General features: G+C 41.5%; 2 protein-coding genes across 21 annotated transcripts in view; one reads left to right on the top strand and one right to left on the bottom strand.

Annotated features, from left to right (window-relative positions):
- The first annotated feature begins 7,121 nt into the window (after nt 1-7,121).
- On the top strand, nt 7,122-9,042 carry myog (myogenin). The gene is made up of 3 exons (XM_077203328.1): nt 7,122-7,767; nt 8,541-8,646; nt 8,820-9,042. The coding sequence occupies exons 1-3, from the start codon at nt 7,231-7,233 to the stop codon at nt 8,936-8,938; spliced, it is 762 nt and encodes a 253-aa protein (XP_077059443.1). The 5' UTR covers nt 7,122-7,230; the 3' UTR covers nt 8,939-9,042.
- Nucleotides 8,845-20,640, bottom strand: part of ppfia4 (PTPRF interacting protein alpha 4) — a 129,955-nt gene continuing 118,159 nt past the window's right edge. For 6 of the 20 annotated variants that reach the window (XM_077203270.1, XM_077203282.1, XM_077203276.1 and 3 more), the window contains 3 exons: nt 20,224-20,404; nt 19,860-19,956; nt 11,515-11,648 (listed from right to left, as the gene is read on the bottom strand). In XM_077203270.1, the coding sequence (XP_077059385.1) occupies nt 19,895-19,956; nt 20,224-20,404 (243 nt within the window). In that variant the 3' untranslated portion in view covers nt 11,515-11,648; nt 19,860-19,894. Of the gene's footprint in view, nt 8,914-10,574; nt 11,649-19,859; nt 19,957-20,223; nt 20,405-20,640 lie in introns of those variants that run through there. The other 14 variants (XM_077203286.1, XM_077203273.1, XM_077203279.1 and 11 more) reach the window with 7 other exon arrangements.

The following is a 20,640-nucleotide window of genomic DNA, read 5'->3' as shown; positions in this document are numbered from 1 at the left end:
ACAGAAAGCTCTCGGATTTCAACAAAAATATCTTCATTTGTCTTCAATAGATAAATGAAGGTCTTATGGGTTTGGAACGACATGAGGGTGAGAAATGAATGCCAGAAATTTCATTTTTGGGTGAACTAACCCTTTAACACGTCTGATGTTTTCGTGAAAGGAATTAGGTCATAGTTTTAATTATATTGTTTTTCCATAGTGCATATACTATCATTCAAAAGTTTGGGGTCAGTAATATTTTTTTTTTGTTTAAAGAAATTAACACTTCCATTCAGCAAGGATGTTTTAAATTAATGAAAAATGTGACATTAGACACAGGCTTCTATTTCAAATAAATGTTTTTTTCTTTTTTAACAATCATTAAAAAGTTCTGAAAATGCTACACTGAAATCCTTTCAACACTTTCAATAAGAAATGTTTCTTGAGCACATCAGAATGATTTCTGAAGGATCATGTGATGCTGAAGACTGGAGTAATGATGCTGAAAATTCTTTAAAAAAAATCACAGGAATAAATTACATTTTAAAATATATTAACATATTTTTGATAATTTTGATCAAATAAATGCAGCCTTGGTGAGCTTGAGATCTTACTGAGATCCTAACTTTTGAATGGTATAGTGTTGATGAAATGTTAAATGACCCCAACAGTTTCATTAAAGTTGTAGTTTTGAAAATGAATCCAAAAAGTGGAGAAGCTTTCCTGCTTGGCACTGCACTGTTATTTTTCTAGAGCTTCATTTAGAAATGAGAAAATATGTAGATCGCAAAGAGAATCAAAGAGAATGGATCTATATTCCATTTTAATAGAAACTGTCAAAATATCTTATCATTGACAATATCAATCATAATAGTATAGATTATATAGAAGTATTTACTGTAAGATCTCACTCTACCTTCCTTTTTAAAAAAAATCAGAATAGGAGTCTGGAATCGACTAAAAAAAGAGTTCTCTTTTTTAACAAGTGTGTCGTTTGGCGTTTGAGTGGACCCAAAGTTTAAGATTTTACAATAATATCTGCATACAGGGGTTTTGTAAGATCAGAGGACACATTTAAAAAAGTTGGGCAAGAAAATATTTTTAAAAAAAAAAGGCTCATTTCAAAATTACTTATTTTTACACATACATTGTTCTCAGGGACCCCAAACAGTACAGTTTTTATGTGGTATTCTTCTTTCTGCTCCGACAGTGAGGCAGATTTGTTTGTGATCTCTTGGAGAGAGGCATCTACTAACAGTGAGTAGCGTGTCACTGAGGGGTGAGGCAGTCATGGTGCTCTGAGAGCCAGGATCATTCCTGTGACTAAACATGACTCCACTTGCACTAAGACATCGACAGCTGCACACGCACATGCTTTCCATTCTGTTTGTTGTAGAGGATTATAACCTGATAAAAGAGACCAGTGACTATCGTATTGTAAGGCCCTGTCCACTACTGTTTCTTTCTGACTGAGAGTCCTAGAGACAGTAAAATCACAGGTACCGGTCAGAGTTATTTTAGTATTATTTATATAGTTTTTATTCATATTTTTTCATATTTATATGGCCTTTTTTATATTTTCGTTATGTGCTATATTAATTTTGTTATGTGCATATTTGTTTTATTATTTTATTTCTATTTAACTTTACTTTTATTTCTATTTAAATACTTCTTTTATTTGTTTGTTGCCAAGTTTTTCGTTTAAGATTTTTTAAAAAGTTTTTATCTAATATTTATATCTTACTTTTTTTTAAAAATTAAACAGATTTAGTTTTAGCGAACAATAACAACACTGAAAACTGCATGAATACAGGTATTGGTATTCAAATATTAATACAGATCCAATTAAATCTAGTGGAACTGTAACTGGTTGTCCATCATTGTTTGATATTCTTGTTTAATGCATAAACCAGACTTTTTTATGATCAAGACATGAAAAATACAAGTTGTATAACATATATAATCTTTTAAAATTTATATTATGTTTTGCTTCTCAATTTAAATGATTTAAGGATGCTTAGATATTTTTATTGGACAATTACACACAAATATGGATTATGAAAAAAAAAATTTTTGTAAGTGTAAAAAAAAACGATGAGAAGATTTTTCAGATTTACAAATGTTTTGACTGAGGGGCAGACAAAGTGCACTCTTACGTTTTTTCCCCCTTCTTTATTTGTTGTTGTAGCAATGTCATATAATGGGTTTCTCAAAGAAGTTGAACCATTTTTTTATCTAGTGAAGAACATTTTTCATAATCTAAAAAACCTTTTTCTACTATAAAGAACCTTTTGTGGAATGGAAAGGTCCTATCGATGTTGAAGGTTCTTCATCCATAGATGCCAATAAAGAGACCCCAGAAGTATTTGGACACAATCATTTTTAATAATGTATGTTATTGCATTACAAAATATCAGTATAGCATCTGCAAACATGTGACTCTACACTTTTTTTACACTTCACTCGTATGTCCTTCTGTATATCTTATGCAACATCTAATGTATATCTAATGCAATCACAATCATTTCTGGGGCCGCTGCATTTGATAAGGCATGCTTAGAAGTCCTAACATAGGTGCTTCCTGAAAAAAAAGAGTTCCTGACAAACAGCCCTGAAGAGACTTGAACCTGTTGCTAGGCCAGCTCAGCACTTCGTGCGGTCCAGAGGATCCAAGCATCTGTTTCAGTCGCTACTCCCTCTCCTAACAGCAATAACATAGCTCATAATATCTTTCTGGGGTTTGAGAGCCAAACATGAGGGAAGAGTGAGCATTCCATTTCTAATGCAGCCACGTTCTGGGCTTTTCTTCACAAGAAGCCAATAATTCCCCCTCTCTCCTCCTCCCTTTCTGCCAGCTGTCCTGCAATGTGCTGCTGCTTGTCAGTGAAGAAAAGTAGCGCACTGTTTTCAGTGACAGGGCAGCACACCATGTCGCCTTACACCTAAGACCCACTCAAATAGACTGATATCATCTGTCTGGTTGAGGATCTACTCAATCCCCCGTGATAAAGCTTTGTTTCTAGCATGCTTGCCGGTAGTCAGGGACACTTGAACTTGAAACAGACTTCAAGTAGTTTAGTCATTTTATGAGAACGATTGATTGCATGGTGACTGTTACCTTGTATAAGAGTTTTAAAACTTAGAAATGGAGAATAAAATGGCAATCAATCAGCTAATTCACAAAGAGACACAAAAGCGGCACAGGTAGTTACACAGCCCCAAATAATAAAAATTGTTACAAAATACACTGCCGCCCCCCAAAAGTTGCTGTTTGGAATTAAGAGATTATTATGTTTCTAGCATGAGTTCTAGCAACAGTTCTTCTAACCCTACTTGATGGAGTGTCATTGACACACCATTGCCTTATTCCAGGATGACAAAGCCAAGATTAATCAGGCTCAAATTGCTCAAAAAAATGGTTGGGAGGGAGCATGAAGAATCATTTTCACACATGAATTGGCACCTCGGAGTCCAGACCTTTTAGTCAAGATCTTGGATTGACAATGCAAGAGTCAAGCATTCTGTAAAGTCTCCTCCAGCACACCCCAAAGACTTTCAATGAATTCAAGGTCTTGACTCAGAGGATTCATGTGTGAAAATTAAATTCTTCATGCTCACTCCCAACCATTCTTTCACAATTTGCGCCTGATGCATCCTGACATTGTCATCCTGGAATATGGCCATGATGTGTCTTAATACATGGTTGTTTAAGAAATGAAAGCTACACACTACATCAATTAGGGTTAGAAGAACTGTTGCCAAACATATAACATGCTAGAAACCAAACAGGATTTAAATCTAAACAGCAACTTTTATTTTTTGGTTGGGCAGTGTAGTTACAATACTGTTTATAAAGTGTTTAAACTTTTGGTAAATACAGTTTACTTGCGTAGTTTTAAATCTAGATATTTTTATCTTTTATCATGGATGGATGCACTTTGATGGACTTCAAAACATAAACGGCCATTCACTGCCATTATTTAGCTTGGAAGAGCCAGGACATTTTTTAATATAACTCCAATTGTATTTGTCTGAAAGAATGTCATATACACCTACATAGGATGGCTTGAGGGTAAGTAAATCATAGGTAATTAAACTTTTAGGGTGAACTATCCCTTTAAGCTAGATTTTGATAATTTCTGCAAAATATGCGAGGTTCTTTCCCATGTTCGGTTACACTTTATTTTAAGGTGTCATTGTTACAGTGTAATTATACATTTAAGTACTGAGTAATATTAAGCAACTACATGTACTTACTATAGGGTTAGGGTAGGATTAGGATTTGGTTGAGGGTTAGTTGCATGTAATTATGCATAATTTACTGTTATTACTATGGTACATGTAACATATGTAACAAGGACACTGATAAAATAAAGTGTTACCCCATGTTCTTTCACAATGCTAAGATGCTGCATGTGGTTGCCAAATATTGTCCACAAGCTGGCAAAAAGTTAGGAAAAGGAAAAGTTAGTTTGTGAAATGTCATGTGGTGTGACTAACCAAAAATGTAATGACATTTATAAAGTATTAGTTATGGTTATTGATACAAAAAGGAATTCTTGTAAAATACATTAAAAAATATGTTTGAAAATAATGATTAAGGTCACATTCAAGGTATATAAAAAAAAAGATATTACTTTTTCTGGTGCACCGCATATTTGGTGCACCGCATATTTAAAGTCATTACATTGAAACTTTCTTGTTAATTAATTGATAATTGTGTTGTTTTTCAAAACCATATTATGCCAGTGTGAACACAAATAATAATTGTATAAGGATAAATATACATATATATATATATATATATATATATATATATATATATATATATATAATTTTTTTTTTTTTTTTACGATTTTGTCATGGACACCCCTCTTTGTGATACACCTTTTGAACAAGACAACTGTGTTATAACATTGGTAACCTGACCTTTACTAAAAATGCTGAGAAAGTGCTTTCCTCTTCAGGAAGAGTTCCTGGGTGGTGTGTGTGTGTGTGTGTGTGTGTGTGTGTGTGTGTGTGTGTGTGTGTGTGTGTGTGTGTGTGTGTGTGTGTTGTGTGTTTGTGTGCTCATGGTAAACCCTGAGTTGTGGGGACAAAATGATAATTTTTTTGCACCCATGAATAAAACAGCTTATTAATCATACCCGATGTTTTTGGAAAATGTGAAAATGCAGGAAGTTTTCTGTGAGGGTTGTTTAGGGGTAGGTCTAGGGGGTAAAATATACAGTTTGTACAGTGTAAAACTCATTATCTCCCCATAAAACATGAAAACCCAAAATGTGTGTGCGTGTGTGATTGGTTGCATGGACCTGTCACCCTGCCATCCTCCATTTCTGCTGACAGTAGGCTAAGAGAAGGTCCGGGGTGAATGACTCCCCTGCAGCCTGGACAGCCACAGAGGCCCCATTGTGCTCCTCAACCATCAGTGATCATCCATCACATTTTAACCTGACAGCCAACTGCACAGCCTCCTAATCCGGCCAAGGATGGAGGCTTGGGTTACCATGACGAGAGCACCACGGGGCTTCCAGCTTCGGACCTGTGCCGGACAAGGGCAGAAAGTACCTTTAAGTTCTGAAACAGGTTTCCACTTCTACATTCACAAACTAAAGATCTGTAAGGACACAGTCAAAAGTATTTGAGGGACTCTTTCACCGGTGACATTGCAGAAGTGTTCAGCATACTGTCTGTCACTCAAGGAAAATATCATAGTGAAAAACCCCCTTCACCATGTACTACATGAACCTCGAATAGCTGTGGTGTGTCAGTAACCATAAATAAGCCTGTGGATTCATTAGGGAACATAGCGGAAGCTCTTCCGAATTGGTGTGTAAGCTATGAGCCCAGACAAGCACATTAGGGATTTCCAGCATCCGGAGAGCCGACCTCACTTTTTGGGTTCAGGGACAAGAAAGGTCTACCTTACTGAACCAATGCCAGACAATACAGGACAGGTAAACGTATAGACACAGTAACTACCACAAAGATTTTAAGAAAAATATGCAGCAAAAACAAAACAATTAATTTGTTAATAGGACAAAGGTTGTGAACACGATCATTTTAAATATTAAATATATTAATGTATTTATTAGTTATATTGTATTCTATATTGAAATAATATTTATAATAAATATTTATATGTTGTTATTAATATTTATAATTAACAACAGCAAATTATTAATTAATTGAACAAAAATGAAGATACTTTTAAATATTTATTATCTCTATAATATTAAAATGCAATATTTATTATTATTATTATTACCAGCAAATTATAATAAGATTGAGATTGTTTATATATTAATATATGTATTATTATCATTATATTCTTAACACTATTATTATTATTATTATTATTATTATTATTATTATTATTATTATATTAAAATGCATTTATTATTATTATTATTATTATCAAATTGCTGATTGTACAAAGATTGAGGGAATGATCAGCATTTAAACTGGAAAACTGAAAATTCATCAGTTTTAGTATATACACTAATGCAGTATTGTTGTTTTTATTTTTATATATTAATATATTCTACCTATTATCTTACAATATTATTTATTATATTTTGATTATATTTAGTTATATTAATTGCATTTATTGTCTTTGAAACAGGTATAGAGTATGCAAATAAAACCAGAGGATTCTCTAAAGTTTCCTATTTATCTTGAGCTTATTTTTTCAAAAAGACACCCTCAATAAAAAAAAATTTGCTCCAGCAAAGCTATAGAAACAATGAACTGCTAATAATACATAAAAGTGATGAGACATTCTTCTGCTTTAGAAGAGAAGGTGATATTGACAAGAATTTAGATCCGTTAATTAAGGAGCCATAGTGGATCTTTCATATCTGCTGCAGTCTGTTTCATATCTACAGCACCCGGATCATGTTCCTGCATTTTCAACAGCGGCCTGACGCCGTTCTTGAAGCAAACTGGTCCCAAATCCCCAGAAGATTGGGGAATGAAAAGAGATGTAAAGTTTAGATGTGTGGCAACAGCTAAACGCAGGGTCAGGTTTCTAAGAGCCCTGGCTATATTTAACCTACTGATCTAACACCAGGCAGAGAGTTTAAATGCCACCACTGCAGTTGGTGTGGAGCAGTTGTCGTCCACAGATCTTCTTCAGCACAAGCTCAGCTCCGAGGGTTACACCCACACACGCTCGCAAGGACCGTAAAGGACCTATAACGCTTTCAGCGAAGACACAGCAGAGCCGGTGGACTCTAATTCCAGCGAGACATGGAGCTTTTCGAAACCAACCCCTACTTCTTCGCAGACCAGCGTTTTTACGAAGGCGGCGATAACTTCTTCCAATCCAGGCTGACCGGAGGCTTCGATCAAGCAGGATATCAGGACAGAAGCTCCATGATGGGCTTGTGTGGAGACGGAAGGATGCTGTCCAACGGAGTGGGACTGGAGGACAAACCGTCTCCATCATCTAGTCTCGGTTTGTCCATGTCTCCTCATCAGGATCAGCAGCACTGTCCGGGTCAGTGTCTGCCTTGGGCCTGCAAGGTGTGCAAGCGCAAGTCGGTGACTATGGATCGACGGAAAGCCGCCACTTTGAGGGAGAAGAGGAGGTTGAAGAAAGTCAACGAGGCCTTCGAGGCTCTTAAAAGAAGCACGCTTATGAATCCCAACCAGAGGCTGCCTAAGGTGGAAATCCTGCGCAGCGCCATCCAGTACATCGAGAGACTGCAAGCGTTGGTCAGCTCCCTCAACCAGCAGGAACATGAGCAGGGAAACCTGCATTATAGAGCCGCAGCTCCTCAAGGGGTGAGTGAAGCTTGGGGGAACAGGGGCAGGTGTACTGTGGGATATATCAATGATTTAGATGTTGTTAAACAGGACCGTACTTTCAAAACCTGCACTTTTTTTTTCCTCAAAGCAAAAGTTATTGGAAAGAGCTTCACATTAATTAAGTGGGCACTGGGCACTCTTTTGACATTGCACAGTTTGTGGGTATTTGATTATCTATTTCTATTACAATACCTATTTGATTTCTATTGTGTAAAAGCAATTGTGCAAGTGCATTCATTCATTAATTGTGAATATTTGAAGATGAGGATAAAGCTGCCTGCAATGCAAAAAAGTTTGATCTTTTATTTAAATTGAAGGCTAAATGCAGCTTTAAATGCAGCATGCATTGCAAAAAATAAATATACATTTTTTTATTTAAATAAAAATAAAATAAATGAATACAATTTTAAATTGAAGACTAAATAAAACCTTGAATGCAGCATGCATTCCAAAAAAACCCCCAAAAAACAATTAACATAAAAGTTTAAATTGTAATTTTGTTTAAATTTTAATTTTAAAAAGTGCATTTTAAATAAAATTAAGTCAGTAGTTTGCATGTTTCAACTTTTAAAAGCACGAAAAACGCCTATATAAAATGTACAATCATATGTGTAAAAGACGATAATAGGTTGCCGAGAGCAGTGCTTGTTTCTGATGGTTGTGAGGGTGTTGGGGGTCCAGTGGTCGGGTGGGGTAGCTGGCGATGTGACTGACAGTAGTGTGTGTGTGTGTGTGTTTGTGTGTAACAGGTGTCGTCCTCCAGTGAGCAGGGCTCTGTCAGCACCTGCTCTAGCAGTCCAGAGTGGAGCAGCGCATCGGAGCACTGCGTCCCCGTCTACAGCTCCACCCACGAGGGTAAGACCCCCACACCTACGTACACTAACTAACCTGACGACAAATATGAAGGATCAAAATAATGCATCAAGAAAACTTCTTTCATACCAAATTCCTTATTTTTGAATTTTACATTAAAATGAGAGGTTTGAACGACTTGCCTGGCAAACATGTGACAGTGACATTTTCCTCAGATCTCCTGAATGACGACTCCCCAGAGCAGACCAACCTGAGGTCTCTGACCTCTATTGTGGACAGCATTACAGGAACAGAGGTGACTCCCGTGCCCTATTCAGTGGACATAAGCAAATAAATGGGGAGGTTGACCCTACCGTTATGTTCAGACCATATTTCAACGACCATAACAGCACTATCTATGACACCCAAGGTGAATGAAGAACCTTTTAAAAGTCATAAAAGCCTTGGGGGCTTAATTTCCAGACAAATCTTGAGGTAGATATGATTATATTTCCAAATGTTTCTTATCTCTGTGGGAATAAGAAAGAATTTCAGATCAGCCTAATTTCTGCTGAAACTTAAGACAGTCAGGCTGGGCAAATCATATTTTCATAATTTGTCATTTTTTTCCTCTTGATTCCTTTATTTTTTCACTCTGTTTGTGTGTGCTTTATGCTTACCAACAAAAAAGAAACATTTGTGGGTCCAATGTTTTACATCTGGTTTTGACCAATTATTGCTTAATTTAAACTAGTTCCGAATGCCAGTTATGTAAATATGTTCCTATTTTCTACAGAGTGGTTTTGTTATTTTATTTTGTATTTTTTCCTGTGTGTTTGGAATAACTTATTTGGACTTTTATAATAAAGATTGTTGTGTATTTGTAAATATTTATTTCTAATCCCATTCTCCGTCCTCTAAAAAAATGATTTCCTTCAATCTTTTGCTGATTTGGTTATCGAATTTATAAAACAAAATGTAGTACTTTCTCAGCATTCACATTCATCGCTAAAATACGCTTTAGTTTAGGCTTGTGTGCAAAAAAAAACAACAACCCAAAAATCCAAGAAATGATTTATAATACATAAGGTAAATATTTATTTTATATATTCATATATAATTATTTATTTGTGACAGATTTTTACATTTAAGGTGAAAAAAAGAGAAAAACTCAAACAGTATCTGACACGTACTAAACAAACAAATATCACATTAAAATAAACATTCTCACTTGTTCAACCACATGCTTTATGTGGAATCTGCATCTATTCTATACAGAATTATATACATAAATAATCTATTTACACACACATTAGACCATACATGCACAAAAAAGAGAAAGAGTTTGTGAGGGCTAGGGAGAGAGAGAGAGAGAGAGAGAGAGAGAGAGAGAGAGAGAGAGAGAGAGAGAGAGACCTGCACCTGTTTTACAGTTCACATTACTGTCAAGAGCTACAGAAACAAATTAGCGTAAAAATGACCATCACAGGAGAACACGCTGCAAAGCAAGAGGCTTCAGTTACTCCACCACTGTCGCATCAGGGAAACGTCTCGGCATTGTACTAACGCTTGGTCCTCGTCAAGGCATTTTTTTAGCAAGCCACTAAAGGATCAAATCGATATTCAGCAAGCGTACTGAACATTAAAGAGGCATTATAAATGAAACAGAAACAACTAAACTGGCTGTGAGAGGCTAGGCACAATTGGCAGACCGAGGCTTAAATAAAGAGCAGCACACCACAGGATTTCAAGTTCAAGTGTTTGCGTGGTGATATATTCCTTTAGATCTGTGGTAATGATTGAGAGTGAGAAAGAGAGGCAATAGATGCTACAGTGATTGTCAAGTTTAGTGGCATGCATGCTCCAACCAGACGCCCCAATGCCAACAGTGACTCACACAGCACAAACAAGATCATTCATTCATTTCAAAGGATATTCAAAATTAAGATTATGATGGGGTTTTTTTGCGTATAAAATGAAAAAACAGTCACTTATATTAATACTTTTTTTAATAGAGAGCACTTCTTAAAGTAAGAACATGGTTTGTCAGCATTGTGTAACACTTAAAATACACATACACACGTTTTCACACACAGTACAGTAGCTGCCACAATAGCACGATACATCCTGTGAATTATACAGAAAATATTGTCTTAAAAAAAAAGAAGAAATGCCCAACGCGCTCATAACTTGTTTGGTACTGTAGGTATGTTGCTCAAGAATCATTTGCTCCCATAGTGGTTCAATTTCAAGTGGCGGCACCAAAAGAGATCATATGTTCATTTGCAGGTGCTACGTGCTGGAATTAATTTTTTTTTCCCCTCCTGATGCTAAGTGAACTGAAGTCAATTGCTTTCCCTGATGCTTGACAATATTTAGCATCATGGTTTCATACGATCTCGATGTCCTGGAAGTGTGTGGACCGAAACTCTACGTGGATAAGCACTGCTGATGTGAACACAAACGCACGTTTCTTCAGTCAACACCGACTACAAATGTAACACCCTTTCTAGCAGACGGAGCTGTCTAACCGACAGGAAACAGTCACAACTGAGACTTTAAAACTCATATAATAATGATATATTCATCTCGATATACAAGTCTGATATATATTTCCATAAAAAACATAATCGCATAATTTTCTGTTTTTCATATATACATAGACATTGATTAATAATTTGCATAACCAAAGGGAAGAAAGCCTTATACAGTAAAATGCCAATGGCACACCCAAAGGAGCAGACTAGCACTGACAGACTACAGGGCCAAGTACACCAGTTAAGTACGACCACCACAAAGACTATATAACCGGGATTGCTGGGAAACGACTGATATGACGAGAATTCTCCTTTGCGGCTGCAATGCGTTCCATGTGCTCAAGAGTTCAAAATTCGTCTTTCTGTCCCCCTCTATTGCACGGTGTCCAAGAAAGCTCTGGTGTGGTTCAGGACAGGGGAGGGGCGGAGGTTAACCCTTCCCTCATCTTTTCAAGGTGTCCCCAGATTTTGGCATATTTCATTGTCGAAAGGCCGCAAGCATGTGTCCGTACAGGTAGTGGGAATGCACTGGCAGGGAAATGAGAGGATACAAATCACAAAAAATCATCAAAATCATATTTACGAGGCGTTAAAAACAATTTGTTCCAGGTTTGAGCATGTCAGGGCATAAAAAAGCAGTCAGTATACCTACAAATTATCATATCAATGGCAAGTAAATAGAAGTTATTTTATGGAAGAATTCACACAAAAATAATCAACTCAACATTTAACTTTTGTGTGTTTCATTATAAGGGGTTATACACACAGCACGCATACATTTATAAGTGTGAGATGGAGGGCAGTGGAATAAAAAAAAAGCATTTTTTAAAATTAAGGCTTTTAACTTGAACGCCACATTTTCAGAATGCTGTATAATATGAAAGACGCAACAAACAATACAAGACCTAAGTGCAACCGTCACACACTTCTGTTTACACATAAAAAAAAAGGGAAAAAAAAGTTGAATGCAAAAATACATTGTGTAGGAACTGCCGCTAACTGTGTTAGGGGCCATTCACACAAAGCATGTTTTTGCGTTCGAAAATGCCAGATGGAGAGCAAAGTAATGACACAAGATCTAGAGAGGTAGTTTTTAAAATTTAAACAACTTAAATGTGCAATGTGAAATATTTCTGAGGATCTATTGACAGAAATGCAATATAAGATCCATAACTATGTGTTCAGTGGTGTATAAAGACCTTACTCAATGAACCGTTATGTTTTTATTACTTTAGAATGAGACATTTATATCGCCATAGCCGCGGGCACCCCCTTCTATGAAGGTCGACATATTGTGACGTCATGTTTCTACTGTAGCCGACAGCGAACAAACAGCGTTACAGAGCGCATTTCGTCACTACCTTGAAAGAGAAGCCGCAGAAAGCTAGAAGCTGGCCTTAAACACCGTGAGTAGTGACTTTTCCCTTGTCAGTGGTGTAAAATATGTAGTTGGATTGTTCATGTAACTTAGTTCTTCTCCCTCGCTGTGTTATGGCTTTGACCATCAGCTGATTAGTACTATTGACCGTAAAACAGTAACGTTATAGGAGTCACCAACCCGTCGATCGCGTTTGACAAGTCGATCTTGGAAGCATTTTAAGTCGATCGTGAAGAGTTTTCAAAACCAGAGAAAAGAATAATGAATATTTTTATTCATTATTATTTATTAATTCGTGTGTAGTAAGTGGTGTCTAGGGGATGCGGAGGCGCGCACGCTGTTACAATCACATCATTTTTGCCGACGCGTCGAGTATAAACAATGCTTTACGCTTTAACCAGCTCAGCCAGAGCCCTCCAGCATAACGACTCGGTTACTAACGTAACCTCGGTTCCCTGAGAGGGGCGGGGCGACTCTGAAAGCGCGACCAATGAGCGCGCCTCGCGCTCGTCAGAGCCCGCCAAGATGGGCGTGGCCAAGAGCTATATATTGGGTGCCCCGTCATGAGAGTTCTTTAGGTTAAAACGACTGAAGCGAACTAACCAAGCACAAGCACGGCAGCTTACGCAATACTCGTTCCCTCCTCTCAGGGAACCGAGGTTACGTTAGTAACCAAGTCGTTCCCTTTCGAGAGGTCTCTCCTATTGCGTAAGTAGCTTACGCTATGGGAACACCATGCAAAACGCCGTGCGTGCTGAACTTCGCCTTATGATAGCCAGAGGCAGGTGCCTGAGCTAAAAAAAGCAAAGTTATCATCCAACCAGCCGGCAGAGGCGAGCTTTATATGTGGGAAAAAAGTAAAGAGCGGCCAGAAGGCGCTCAGTGTAACACAAGCACATACATAATCTAGATACGAACTCATAGTTCTACTAGCATCATGCTGATAGTACATTGGAATGCAATGTCGGGACCTGTAGGTTGTAAAACCTGATAAATGTGGACGGTGAGGCCCAGCCTGCCACCGCACAAATATCCTCGATCGGTATCCCGCTCGACCACGCCCAGGAAGAAGCCACACTCCTGGTGGAGTGTGCTTTGACTCCCCAGGGGCATTGAAGTCCCTTGGCTTCATAAGCCAGAGCTATAGCCTCAACTATCCAGTGAGAGATTCTCTGCTTTGAAACGGCGGAACCCTTCGTACAGCCGCCAAAGCATACAAACAGTTGTTCTGTCTGTCTGAATAGGGCAGAACGCTCCAAATACACTCTGAGAGCCCTAACAGGGCAGAGTAGGTTAGCGTCGTGTTCGTCTGCTGGAGACGATAGCGCAGTTAGGGAGATAACCTGTGCTCTGAAGGGAGTGGTGAGCACTTTAGGAATATACCCATGTTTTGGCCTAAGGACGACCCTGCAGTCGTTAGGTCCGAATTCCAAGCAGGCAGCGCTTGCCGAAAGCGCGTGCAGATCGCCCACTCTCTTGACCGAGGCGAGTGCCAGCAAGAGCGCAGTTTTAAGCGAGAGCTGCTTAAGGTGCACGGTTGGGAGAGGTTCGAACGGGGGCCCTTTAAGAGCGTCTAGGACAGTAGCTAGGTCCCAGATCGGCACTGAGGGGGGGCGTGAAGGGTTCATCCTCCTAGCGCCCCTTAGGAAACGAATAATTAGGTCGTTTCTTCCCAATGGACGTTCCATCACAGGGTCGTGTGACGCTGTGATGGCCGCCACATATACTTTGAGCGTGGAGAGGGAGCAGCCCGCCTCCAGAAGCCCTTGTAGAAAAGCGAATACGTTCGTAATCTCGCATGTTTCAGGGTTCAGGCCCTCAGCGTTGCACCAGTCACTGAACACTTTCCATTTCTGGGCATATAAGCGTCTCGTGGAGGGCGCCCGCGCCTCAGCGATGGTTTTTAGCGCTCCACTCGTGAGGTTCCTGGGAACCCGTTGAGGGGCCATGCATGAAGGGCCCACAGATCGGGGTGGGGATGAAATATCATCCCGCTGGCCTGACTGAGGAGGTCTGGCCTCAGTGGAATCGGCCGTGGTGCAGATTGCATTTGCATCAATTCTGGAAACCATGTTTGGTTCTTCCAGAGTGGAGCTATCAGGAGCACTGCGTTTTTCTCCTCTCTGACCCGACTGATGACCTGTGGCAGCATCGCGATCGGGGGAAAAGCATATAAGGGGCGGCTCGGCCAGCTCTGGGCGAGCGCGTCCGTGCTTTTCTTGAAGAAAAGAGGGCAGTGTGCATTCTCCTTGGAGGCGAAGAGGTCGACCTCCGCCTCGCCGAAGATTTTCCATAACCACTGAATCGTCAGCGGGTTGACAACCCATTCTCCTGGGAGAATCTTGTCTCTGGATAGCATGTCTGCCCCTTGGTTCAGCGCGCCTGGCACATGCGCTGCTCTCAGCGAGCGCAAGTTGTGACTCATAAGATGAGTCTCCTGACAATTGAATGCATGGAGCTCGACCTGAGTCCACCCTGGCGATTTATGTACGACACTACCGTCATGTTGTCCGTTCGGACCAGGAAGTGTTCGTTTTTTAGATGTGGAAGCAGGGCTCTGAGAGCCAAAGCGACCGCTTTCATCTCCAGACAGTTTATGTGTAGGCGCTTCTCCGGGTTTGACCAAAAGCCGGAGACAGGCCTGCCCTCGTAAAGGGCCCCCCAACCTATTTTGGAGGCATGTGTTGTGATCATCTTTCTCCTTGTGTGCACAACCAGGCTCACGCCTGACTGGTACCAGTCGGCGGCTTTCCAGTGCGTCTGGGCTTTTATACAGCAGTGGTTCGCTCTGATTAAAAGGTGGCCCGAACGCCACGCGTGAGCAGGGACGCGGCTCTTGAGCCAGCGTTGGAGAGGACGCATATGCAACAATCCTAGCTGGAGTACGGACGATGCTGAGGCCATGAGACCAAGCATCCTCTGAAACCGCTTGACGGGGGCGCGCGCGCCCGCCCTGAATGATGCTGCAAGGCGCCGGATAGTGAGCGCGCGTTCTGATGAGAGACGAGCTTTCATTTGCATCGAGTCTAGAACTATTCCCAGCAAAGAAATCTTCTGGCTGGGAGATAGTATACTTTTTGCAAAATTGATTCTTAGACCCAGGCATTCCAGATGGCTGACAATCCAAGATCTGTGTGTTATTAACTGACTCTCTGATTGTGCTAGGACCAGCCAATCGTCGAGATAATTCAGTATTCGCACTCCCCTTCGTCTCAAGGGGGAAAGTGCTGCATCCATACATTTCGTGAATTTACGGGGAGCCAGGGACAGGCAGAACGGAAGTACTGTGTACTGGTAAGACTGTCCCTCGAACGCGAATCTCAGGAAAGGCCTGTGATGAGGCGCTATTGGAATGTGAAAGTAAGCATCTTTCAGATCCACTGAGAGAAACCAATCTCCTGGGCGTACTTGCGCGAGGATATGTTTGGTTGTTAACATTCTGAACGAGCGAATCATTAGTGCTTTGTTCAGGTGTCTGAGATCTAGGATGGGGCGGAGACCGCCATCCTTTTTCGGGACGAGAAAATAGCGGCTGTAAAAACCTATCCCGCTCATAGAGGGGGAAACAGTTTCCACAGCGCCCTTTTCTATTAATTTGCGCACCTCGGTGCGTAGAACATGCGAACACTCCTTTCTCACTTTCGTCTCGACCACAGTCGTAAAACGTGGTGGTCTGCGAGCGAACTGGAGCGAGTATCCGTGTTTTATTATATTCAACACCCATTTCGGCATATCTGGAATGTTTTCCCATGCCGCTGCGTGTACAGATATGGGCTGAATACAGGCTAGGGGCGGGCCGCTGTGACGTAGGGACCCGGCCAGCGAATTGCCTGAGCTCGTAGCTCTCAGAGGCAAGGACACGCGCTGAGCAGCCGATTGAATGGGCGCGTGTGTGATTACAACAGCGCGCTATGTCTGTAAGACTCGCAGCCTGAGCTGGGGTTGTGTTTGACACTGCAGGGACAGTGTTTATAAGTGGGGGTGCATAGACAGTGGTGGGCACACGCGTCACTTTTATAATGTTTCCCGCTTTTACTGGGGATGAATTCATAACTGTGTGAACAGTGCTTGTGTGTAGTGGTGCGTACATGACCGTAGGCACGTGATCTACATTCATGGGGCGTGCAGCCTGAGCTGGGAATGAATTTGGCACTGTTTTGACAGTATCTGGGAATGCACACTTTGTGGACATGTGAACCCTTAGTGACCCAGGCAGAAAAATACTCTTTTTGTGTTTTCTGTGTGTCGCCGTAAAAACGGCGTTTGTTTGCAGGTGAGCGAGCTCTGTGACTGGCCCATTGACTGCTGTATAGACATTTCCAGCCGCCTGTACGGGGACTGGGTAATGTTTGAGATGTTGCAGAGAGAGTGGTCCGGCTTTTGCGAGACACGCACTCTCTCTTCTCATTCCTGTGGCTAGGAAGGCTTTCGAGGCTCAGGGTTCAGCACGATCTTGGGCCGAGGACCCCGTCGCTCAGGAGGCGGCTTGCGGTTGTGGGAGCGCGAGCGGCGTCGAGCGTCAGACTGAGGCGCGGGCTGAGAGGCGGTGGGGGCTGCTCTAGCCCGCTGCGACTGTGGCGGCCTCTGTCTGCTCTGCGATGAGCTGGAGCGTTTAGGCAGAAAATGGCGCATAGCTTGTGAAGCGTTCTGGGCCTCAGTGAAGCGTTCGGCGAAACCTTTAACTGCCGGTCCAAACAGCCTGCTGGTGGAGATAGGCGCGTCGGGAAACGGGGCTTTATCCGCGTCTTTCATCTCCGTCAAAGTCAGCCACAAATGGCGCTCGAGAACAGTCAAAGTAGCCATGGCGCGGCCAATAGCCTGGGCGGTGGCCTTCGTGGCTCGCAGGGCTATGTCAGTCGCGCTGTGTAGGTCCTTGAAGGCTTCGGGTTCGGGGCCAGACTCGTCCAGGGAGCGGAGAAGCTTGGCTTGGAACACTTGAAGTACCGCCATTGAGTGAAGCGCTGACGCAGCTTGGCCTGCGGCGGCATAGGCGCGACCAGCGAGAGCCGAAGTAGTGCGGCAGAGCTTCGAGGGGTGGGAAGCCTTGGCTTTCCATCCAGTGGTGGAGGGCGGGCAGAGATGATTGGCCACGGCCTCCTTGAGGGGCGGCGTTCCCTCGTAGCCTCTTTCCTTCGCGCCGTCCACAGAGGAGAGCGACGAAGAAAAAGAAAGACGCGCAGAGTGGGAAGAAGGTCTCTGCACGACCCGCAGGAAGGCATTTGGAACAACGCCTCAGAAAATTGCTCTTTTACAAATGTCGCGGGGCGAACAGATGTAAATACTTGCGTGTAGCGCGCCGGATGGCTAAGTAGGATGGCGTTCGAAGGCGGCTGAAGATGCCGACGTCCTCGTAGCAATCCCGCTGGTACGGTTTTCCACGGCGGCGAAGGCTTTCAATAATCCGGAGGATTCAGCGAAGAAGGTGTTTGCTGAAGGAGATTAAATCTAAAGAACTCTCATGACGGGGCGCCCAATATATAGCTCTTGGCCACGCCCATCTTGGCGGGCTCTGACGCGCGCGGGCGCGAGGCGCGCTCATTGGTCACGCATTCAGAGTCGCCCCGTCATTGGTTCGAGCAAGTTGCCGCAGCACAGCCAATGACCGAGCTCCTTCGCTCATTGCTGTCTGCTGTGCAGCTGCAATGCGTTTTACATAAAGACTTCAATATTCTCGAGAAAAGGAGGTTTCCCATATCGTAAGCTACTTACGCAATAGGAGAGACCTCTCGAAAGGGAACAGCTCATATTAGCCAGCTAAACTTTTACTACCCTGTTAGAAAAAATATGTCGTTGGATAGTTTCATGTGGTTCTTCTCCCTCGCTGTATTATGGGTTTGCTATGTGGGGAGAAATATGCTGGTTACGTTCGGGAGACAATCAGCTGATTACTATTATTATATTATATATTAAGACCCTTGATCCTCACCTGACTATGGCTTTGTCACTGTTTCTGTACCACAGTCCATTATAAACCACATGGATAAAGTTTACATGTTACACACTCTTGGCTTACTCTGGCTATTCTCTGCTGTCTCAGACGACGATATGTTTGTCCCGTTTTAGCCACCGTAGCTTCTTCGAAAGGGAGGGAGGAGCAGTGGGCTGAGCCATTAGTGCAACTCGCAACCGAACCGCTAGATGCCGCTAAAATCTACACACTCCACCTTTAACTTGAGAGCCAGATTTTGTTCAGACATTTTCAGATGTGCAATGCGGGAGATGCTACAAAAGACGCAAGCGCAACGGTCAAATTGTCAATGTGTGCATGTTTACATAGAAACCCAGTGGTTAAGCAGTGCAGTGAAATGCAAAAAAAGCATTTTTTAGTGTCGGACTAAAAATGCAAGATGCTAGGCAGTGGAATGAAAAAGGTCTGCTCTTTTAAAGGTTGATTCTGTGCAGATGTTCTGTGTGAACGGCCCCTTTACTATAACTGCAATATCTGATTTGAAATAGTTTTCCAACATTACACTACAAGTTCTGACAATTGAACTTAACTTGTATCAAACCCAGAACAACACTTTACCAATATTAGTGCAATAATTATAAAATGTGACAAATATTATAAAATAATATCATGTAAAGACAGAAAATGTAATTAGTTCAGATGTTCATATAATCCATGAGACTGAATAAATATAAATGAAAGGACATTGAAAATTGAAAAAAAAAAAATAATGGAGCGGAATAATCCATTGCAATCAGTATTTCATTTTGGATGTCAGTGTGTTGCTACGCAGTTGCTATGGTGTTCTGATTGGTTGCTAGATGGTTCCTAGGAGTGTTGAAAGGATTATATGAACTTTCATTCAATTCTGTTTTATAGAAGTTTACGCTACTTTGAATTCAAGCACTTGAAAAGAAACTCAACTGACCATTCATTTACAAAAAGCAGAAGAAAAAAAGCTAAGCAACAAATCTGAGCATCATTAGCTAACCAGATGAGACGCGATGCTGCGGCATGCGATAAAAGGTTTCTTTTCCATGTTAATCAGGGGTTTTATCCTATCCAGCTGCAACGGCGATACTCTGCGATTCTATTTTAGAAAAGGTTTCTATTTTTTTGAGACGTGTATTCTATGACAAAGATAGTCTCAGTCAGTACGTATTTTTTAACAATGTTAAAATGGTGTAATATTTATGAATTTGATAATGTACTTATTCATTTTGCTGTGAGTGCAGTGCACTTTTCTGATTGGCTGTGATTTTTGACTGATTTCTCGTAGTCGTGTAACGTCTGGTGTGGACAGACTGCTTGACGCTAGAATTGTATTGCATTGCGTCTGTTTAGGATATGGTGTTAAACATCTCTTACTGAGCCATCAGAGCTTATAGACGAGAGGCTGAAGTGAACAGCTTACCTGTTAGTGTAAGTGCAGTGATTAGTAAAAGCAAGTTAGCAGGAGTAAGTCCTGACAGCTGAGGGGTCTAGTCTCTGCGGGGCCGGGGGACCGGCTGCTGAACCACAGAGACACAGAGGGGAGAAAACATGCAATGACATAAACTATGACCCCGACCTGTGCCATTCATATTAGTTACTTTTAACACATGCTTTCACAGTCAATATACATTCATGTTTTGCAATTAGTGTTGTAAGATATACTGTAAAAGAGTTAGAGAAGGCACTAATTGTTAGTACAGTACTGAAACCATTAAAGAGCAACGTGCTAATGGAAATGCTGAACTCCTTTCCCCCTTGTAAAACACCCCGCCCCCTCTTTCTACCTTCAGGTTGCAGCTGTCTCCTGGGCACAGCAGTCATAGAAGCGGGAATGGACATGGTGTTGAGGCGGAAGCTAGCGGGAAGAGTCTCTATGGACCCCGGCATCATACCAAGACCCTGGCCGTCCCTCGGCCTGAAGCGCTTGCGCCACGACGGAGACCTTCGGAATGACTTGTCATCACTCTGATGAGAAGGATGACATCAAGAACTGGGTTCAGATCTTGTTCAAAAGTATGACTGCACACACATCTGTATTATTTCAAATATGGCAACAGAGAATGAATATAACAGCACAACGATATAAAAGTTTCAGCTAATTTTCTCATTCTATGGTGAAGTAATGTCAACGTTAATGATGAGCAGAGCAATCCTGGCAATTTCTGCAGAAGGGTCTCGCTGCAGACATGGACTCCCAGCTC

Source organism: Siphateles boraxobius, unplaced genomic scaffold, assembly GCF_051911475.1.
Source record: "Siphateles boraxobius isolate OS27281-9 unplaced genomic scaffold, OSU_SipBor_1 5, whole genome shotgun sequence".
In the NCBI taxonomy this organism is placed as follows: domain Eukaryota; kingdom Metazoa; phylum Chordata; class Actinopteri; order Cypriniformes; family Leuciscidae; genus Siphateles; species Siphateles boraxobius.
The sequence above is the reverse complement of the archived record's forward strand: the minus strand, read 5'-3'. Positions and strand labels throughout refer to the sequence as shown.